At 48.7% G+C, this 7,605-nt stretch overlaps 1 protein-coding gene across 1 annotated transcript in view; it reads left to right on the plus strand.

Moving 5' to 3' along the window:
* The window catches only part of PIK3R3 (phosphoinositide-3-kinase regulatory subunit 3), a 105,006-nt gene extending 101,262 nt beyond the window's left edge, over positions 1 to 3,744 (plus strand). The window contains exon 10 of the mRNA XM_019957551.2: positions 23 to 3,744. Coding sequence (XP_019813110.1) covers positions 23 to 221 — 199 coding nt within the window. The 3' untranslated portion in view covers positions 222 to 3,744. The remainder of the gene's footprint in view (positions 1 to 22) is intronic.
* Positions 3,745 to 7,605: the final 3,861 nt, after the last annotated feature.

Here is a 7,605-nt window from a genome sequence, read left to right on the forward strand (position 1 = left end):
GTCTTGTCTTGTGTCGTTGCAGCGCCGATGGGGAGGTGAAGCACTGCGTCATCTACAGCACCGCTCGGGGCTACGGCTTCGCGGAGCCCTACAACCTGTACGGCTCCCTGAAGGAGCTGGTGCTCCACTACCAGCGGACGTCCCTCGTGCAGCACAACGACTCTCTCAACGTCAGGCTCGCCTACCCTGTCCACGCACAGATGCCCTCGCTCTGCAGATAAGCAGGGAGCAGTGGCTCTCTGGCAGAATTTTTCTACAGTTTTTATTAGACTATGAGGGCATTCTTTCTACGTAGACTGCTTGTTTTGCACAAGAAGTGATTCTGTGAATGTGAAGTGGAGAGGCCGAGCAGCAGCCGGCCAGGATAGGGACATACAGGGCCTGGGGTTCTCGGGGACTCAGCCGTGCCACTGCACTGACATAGGAAGCTGGGAGCAGATGCTGGTTTTGGGAAAGTCTTTCATTGGGGTTTTTGTTTCACTTAGCCAGGCACCCTCAGCAGAACATGTTAGGCCTATTGGGGTGGGGGTTGTATCTGGAAGCCTCTGAGGAGGCCCTGTCCTCTTCTGAGAGGCCAAGGTGCTTTAAGACTGTGGAGGGGCGTGGCCCTGTTGGGAGTCTGTTTTGGTCTGGCGGTCTCTCTTCCTCCCAAAAAGAAGGTGGTTTTGGTTCAGTGGTAGAATGGCATTTGGTGAAAAAGACAACCAAAGGAAAATGGGGAGGCTTGGGATTTCATTTAAAGAATTGTAATCTGTGGGTAAAAAAACTTTCAGCCGAAGGTACCTAATGAGTATAGTTCAGGTGTCAGCATCTCAGTAGCTCCTCTCTCTAAAGCATTATGTTTAGAAACCATATTGGTCCCAGCAAAACAATGGTTGCTGCCAGCCTAGGCGCGGTGGGCGATGGTGGCACTAGTGTCCGAACGCACACTTCTGAACCAAAACTTGAAAATAAAAGGAAAACTAGAGACTGTTAGTTTTAGCAGACACTAAAATTGCTCAGTGTAATTCCCTTTTGCCCTGCCCTTGTTTCTCAGAGATGAGGAATAGTGTTCTTTTTGTGGGCTGGTGAGCTTTGAATTATAAAATGAAGTTGGTGCTGTGTGGTGGTGTTTTCTTAGCCTAAAGAATGATCTGTTGTGTGAAACCTTTGTAACTTGTGTGTATGAGTAAAGAAAAGGTGCAATCCAGTGCTTTTAGACGGCTTGATATACCAAATAATGATCTAGAACAACATTCTTCTCTGTGCTTCCACAAGTTGAAAGGCCCTGCAGAAACAGTCAACGTGTTTAATTTCCCGTCATCTCCTGTCCTTTTCTGGGTAGGGCCAGGGGAGCCATAGGTGGCTAGGGCTGTGGCTAGAAGGGAGTCAGTGTGGTCAGGGACTTTAGTAGGTCACAGGCCTGGGGCTCTGGTGTCCCCAGCAAGGGCCATATGCCACCCTTGTGCTTCCAGACAGTGGTTGCTGAAACTTCTGCAAGGAGAGGAAAGGATGGCTTGGCGTTCAGACTGTTAGCTGAAGTCATCTGGAAACTGTTCTTTGCCTTTTTTGTGATCCTGCCATTAAGATGATGTGCACAGACTGTCCTCATGCTCTAGCGGGCCTGACTTTAGGCCAGGAACCTTCTGCTTCATGTGGTTTAAGCCTTCCAGCTGAGTGAAGCTGGGCAGATGGAGTTGGGGCAGTGTCTACTCCCACCTCCATCGTGCTCCACCCCCATCAGTCAACATTCATTTGACAAACAAAAGAGTCCAGCTGCCTCTGAGCCAATCCTAGAGCTGCAATAGGCTCGAATGAGTCAGCTGTTGGAGCCCAAAGCTGTGCAGCCAGGCTTCCTGGTTGAGTAGGGAAGCCAATATCCAAGTCTTATTGAATCAGGTTTACACCTAGGGAAGCTCTAGTTTGGAGGATGAAAGAAAGAAATTTTGCTTTCCCTGAGCACTTATCTTAGTGACAGGATCTAGAATGTGCCACAACATAGATTAAAATTTGGGGGAGAACCTCCCGTTACTAACAATGAAGACAGAAAGGAAAGGGGGCATATCTTTGGCTTTTCCTTGGTTACGCTGCAGTTTCAGGATTGGATGAGGCAGACAAATGAAACCTCCTCCAGTGTCGCTGTTCTAACCTGAGCCCTTAACTGATATCAGCCAGCTGGACATTCCTTCCCCAGATGGCCAGCTTGAAATCTTGCTAAGAGTTTTACTGAGAAATAAGGCCAGACCAACTACTGTGAGGCATGCCTGATGGCTTTGTGCCTTAAACAGTTAGATGCTCAAGATGGGGTGCCAGGAATGCCTTCTTTCTGGTGTTAAAATGTAGTGTGTTCTGGTTCTCTCTTAAAAGAAAACAAGAACCAGGATACATGCTGTAGTGTTGAACCATGCTGTGTTGCTTGCCAGGCAGCATTAACTAAGGGCGCATAGGGAGCAAGCAAGCGCGGTCTATCGCCTGCACTTGGGCTGGCTTGTGGAGGAAGCAACTCACTTTTAAGTCCTACATTCCTTCACCTGTTTGTTGCTTTCCTGTTTTTCATTCTTGAATTTGTTGCTTTGTGGGAACTAAGACGTAGGGATCATTTGAGAAGTTTGAGTCTCTTTTCTGACTAGTTGCCACATGATTTGCTTGATCTTGACCAGTGGAAATAGCAGAGGGACCAGTCTACTAACCACTGGGAGGGGTGGTATGCAGCTCCTTTATTCTATGGTCCTGGCCTCCTTCATCAGAACTTAGCTCCATGTCTTATCCCATGACCTGGACCCTGGGATTCTCTCTTGGCATCTTCGGTGCAGTCTCATTGAGGCAGAGGGTAAAGAAACAGACCAAGACCAGAGGGGCTCACTGTCTTCCTGGCTAGGGAAGCTGGCCACCAACATGGAAGCAGCTCGAGGCTGTCTGGACACTGGTCAGAGGCCTATCTATTCTGGGTGGAGCTTTCATCACAGAACAATGCTTTGTCTCCATCTGGCCACAGATGCTAACTAAGCCTCGACCATAGCTCAGGCCTGTATAGACTAGCAGTGTCCTTACCCCTAATTTGGCCAAGATTGAGGACTTCTGATACCGCCCCTACTCTGTCTCCAAGCCTCGATGAGACCCTCACAGGCTTTGCAGAAGCTCTGAGAACCAGTGTGGTATCTTCAATGGGTCTCCTTGCCGCAAGGAATGAGCCTCATGGGTCCTTTTGGGCCAAGAACTGCATCTGGGCAAATTACTGTTTTTTCAAGGTGTTTTCTGTTGCCAGTTAAGACTCCTTATTAGGTAGCTCTCTGTGAGGCTTCAGTGGCCTCAAAGCAGGGGGTCCAGATGGGGGCCTAGCTGGGCCCTCTGCTGTCAACTGCTCAGCCTTGCTCTAGCTCCAGCCACTTGTGACGAAAAACAACCTTGTTTCCTTACAAATTGCAGCATGTGACTTTGGTGCCCTGTTGTTACTTGTGAAAAACCTATTCTTCTGTTGTCTTTGATGTAGTCAAAAAAATTCATGTAGTTACGTAAAAATATCTGATTCACAAGGAAGCCAACTATATGTCTTGTGTTGGGACAGTTCATAATGTAGTTCCTAGACCACTTTTGCAAATTGTTCTTGTCACCAGGTGTGTTCAGACATTGCTGTGCAGTTGTAGGGGAGGGTGGGGGGAAGGCGAGGGGAGATACTTTTTGGTCTTTTTGTTTTTTACCTTCCCCAAGAGGGAACAGTCTGGCCAACTTGCTCCAATAATGCAATAAAGACATTGCAATAAAGCACCTTTTGTTCTCATGCTATGGAGAGGTGGGCTGGGGTGGGGGCAAAAGGGAGACGACTGGGGTACTGAAAAGTCCTGAAGCTGCCAAACCTTCTCTCCCATGAGCACCAAAAGATCGGTCCTGGGGCTGAACTGGGGCTACAGAAACGCTTCCACCAACACTGGGGGCCTCAGAAACTAGCCCTGAGAAAGTTAACATTGGCGCCTTTCATCGCCACCCCATTCCTATTAGAAAGCCCACTGAGTTGATTCTCATCACCTCTCTTTGCCCAGAAATGTGTTTGCACATTCTGTTGTGGGGGTGGAGGACGGGGGCTGACTTGCAGTGTGTCCTCTTGTGCCCCAGGCCCTGTCACCCTCCTACCACAAAACTGTGTTGAGGTCCCTACGTGTTGGGAACATAAGCAGCAAACATGACCACCCCCCTGGGCAACAGGCACTGCGGTTCTTAGCCCGGGCACTCAGGCCCCACCCACGCGTACCGAACTGCAGATCCGACTGAAGGCTGATGATCTGTTGTTCTCAATGACCTTGCCTATATTCTTCCTCCCCGCTATACTTAGCTACAGAGCACCCTCAAGGCCAGTGCTAGAAACCATGGACCATTTCCCCTAATTCCAAGAGTTCTTCCCACTCTCAGCATGGGATACTCCGACTGTCTCCAGCCCAGTCCTCTCTCCTAAACTCCACCTGCTGGGTGGATAGTGCCACTGGCCCCTTGGATGTCCCACAGGAGTTTATTCACAGAGGAAACATATGCTTGGCTATGATGCCCTTACATTCCTACCACCACACCTGTAAGTGGTCTACAGCCACATAACTCCTCTCCCTCTCACCTGTTTAGCCCTCCTCCTCCTAAAAGCCAGTCTCTCCAGCTGTATTTGGACTCCTCTTTTTCTCCCATCTTCTCAGGAATCTCCCATGAGTTTATTGTTTCCTCTCAGCTGGTTGGGTATCTCTCTACTTGCTCAATCACTACTCAATCCTTTATCTCTTCAGGGGAAACCTTTTTAAAAACATTTAGGTTTTTGTCTTTATTTCCTCACTTCCTCAAGCTTTTCAGTCCAGGTCCCACTGCTATCTGAAACTGCTCTCCTTGATGTCTTTGGTAACCAGCATTTGTGACGACCATTCTCCATGAAAAACTGCCGCTGACTCCATGATCATTTATCTGGTTTTCCTCCTGCATCTCTGACTGCTCCTTTTTAAAATAAAATTTTTGCACCACGCAGCATAAGGCATCTTAGTTCCCCAACCAAGGATTGAACCTGTACCCCCTGCATTGGAAGCATGGAGTCTGAATCACTGGACCACCAAGGAAGTTCACTGTACTCCTCTGGCCACCTTCTCACTTATGCTTTTTTCTTGGCAGTTTTATCCATATCCATGAAGTCACCTACCATCTCTCGACCAATTATATCCGTCTTCGTTTCTCCTGCCTTGACTATGTTGCGAGGTACCTCATAGTCAGAATACTGAATGCAGGGTCACCACTGAGACCTGATTCTCTTTCATTATTTCATATTTCAGTGAATGGAAGTATATAATTTCATCTGGTTACGTAGATCAGGAATGTAGTCATCTCTGATACCTTGTGCTTTTTGTCTACATAAAACCCACCACCAACCCGCATCAGTTTTACTTTCCAAATATCAAAGGCATTGCTTCTCTCCAACTTCACTGTTTCACCATCTCTAGCCTTAATACTGGAAGGCTTCCCTTCTTTCATTATTGCTTCCTCAAATTCATTCTCATCATAGCAACCAGATTCATCTTTTCAAAATACAAATCTGGGGAGCTCCCTGGCAGACCAGGGACTAAGATGTAGACTTCCACCGCTGGGGCCCAGATTCAGTCTCTGGCCAGGGAACTAAAAAACCAAGCAAACTGCCCCCCACCCCCATGCCCCAGATATCCAAATCTGAACTTGTGTAAAACCATTAAATAACTTTGAATTGCTCTAAAGCACAAAATTCTTAAAATAGCCTGGCTTCTCCCGAGTTCTGGGTCTCTGTTCATTTGGCTCCCTCCTCAGCTAACCCCAAGGGCTTGGACTTCTTCCTCCTGCACAGGTCTTCTGTACAGTCCCTTTCTACTCTTGTGGATTTAATTATCCTCTCCTGGCTGATGGCTGCCAGGTCTGTCTATGCGCCTGGCTCCCTACACGCCCGTTCCCTCTGGGGACCTTCCTCACTGTTGGCATCCTGGTCCAGAACACTGGAAGGGGTTACTACATGATTTTCTCCCTGGTTCGCTTACCCCCAGCCCTGAACCTCTCTACATTGCAGCCAGCGAGTCCTAAAACCTAAATATGATTATACCACTTCCCTGCAATTACCTTCAAGAAGCTCCTCATTTCTGTCGGGCTAATCTGGCAGTGTTTCTCAAGGGAAGCACTGCTGGTACTTGGGGCAGTTGCCTAAGCATTACAGGATGCCTAGCACCTCTGTGCCCACTCCTCCCAAACCCCTTCCTTCCCCCATTTCCAGCCTCCTGGGTTGGGCGCAGTTCTCTCCCATGAAATGCTGCAAGATGTGCTGCTCCTCCTCCACCCATGGTATGATGCGTCTAACCAGATCCTGACCTACACAGCGGGGCTCCCACAGGCAAATAGTTTCCTGTGTTCCCAGTGTCCTAGACTGGCTGGCCAAGGATCTGCCATCAATGCATGACTGAGGGAAGGAGGGAGTGTGAGGGGCCCGGAAGGCTGAGGGACCAGATATCTGCCACCACGGGCAGAGTGCGCCCTCTGGTGACCACAGCCTTCCCCATGCTGGGAGACAAAGACCTGCAGAACGGGTGATGAGCCCAGCCAGTACCCAGAGACATTTTCCTGCCTCTAGGCTTCTCCTTCTGACTTAGGTATTGGATTGTGGAACAGTTAGGGGAAGACAGCAGTCTGGCAAGTCCTCTGTCACTATGGGGGCACTCCCCCACGGCCCTACCCTGCTCCTGTGATGCCATCTCCCGACTCCATCCTCGTCCTCCCTTCCACACCAGCCACTCACCAAGTGCATTCTGCCCATGGCGGCTGCTCACATCAGCAGGGTCCATCTCCAGTGCTGAGGCCTACCTGCTGGTAGCCCAGGAACGGCTCACGGGCGGCAAACATCAAGGGTTTGTGACTTACTCCAAAGGCAGTTCTGTCAGCATTTCACCACATAACTTCTCCTTCCATTTAAAAACTCTTTACTTTTGGCTTTTATGGCTCTTCTGGCTGCTTCCTCTCAGTCTTTCTTTGCCTTACATGCTAGTACGTTACCACTGATACACTGATGGTGCTCAGATTTCTATCTTCAGTCTAGGTTTTCCTGCTGAACTCCAGACACATGCACCCGACCTTCTGGATGACCCACAAGTACCCCAAAGATAGCCAAGTTCAACTCTTCACCTCCCTCTACCTCTTTTTCTTCATTTACTAGCTAAGAGGCACTCCAAATGAGATAAATATGGCTTCTAGAGTCAAGAGGACCTAGATTCTAATATTAGCTCTGCCCGAGCTGTATGATCTTACCCATGTTAATGTCTGAAAAACCTGAGTTCCCTTCTCTAGAAAGCAGGAATATTTACAGCTACTGGTTCCCCATCACCTAGAGAAAGTCTAAATTCCTAGAAGACTCTGAGATATGGCCCTAGCCTAACTCACTAGACTCAATACCAGTTTGAATTATTTTTAGTTCTTTGAATGTACCAGGTGTATGGCTAATGCTGTGTGCTTTCTCTGGACATTCTTTCTCACACTAAATCCTCACTCTTCTAGCAAGTTACTACCTATCATCTATCCTTCAGGTTTGAGCTCAGACCCCACAGTGTCTAGGACGCCTCGCTGGCTTAGGCTCCCAGGACAGTGGGAACTGTCTCA

The sequence above is a fragment of the Bos indicus genome, chromosome 3, assembly GCF_029378745.1.
Source record: "Bos indicus isolate NIAB-ARS_2022 breed Sahiwal x Tharparkar chromosome 3, NIAB-ARS_B.indTharparkar_mat_pri_1.0, whole genome shotgun sequence".
Classification (NCBI taxonomy): Eukaryota; Metazoa; Chordata; class Mammalia; order Artiodactyla; family Bovidae; genus Bos; species Bos indicus.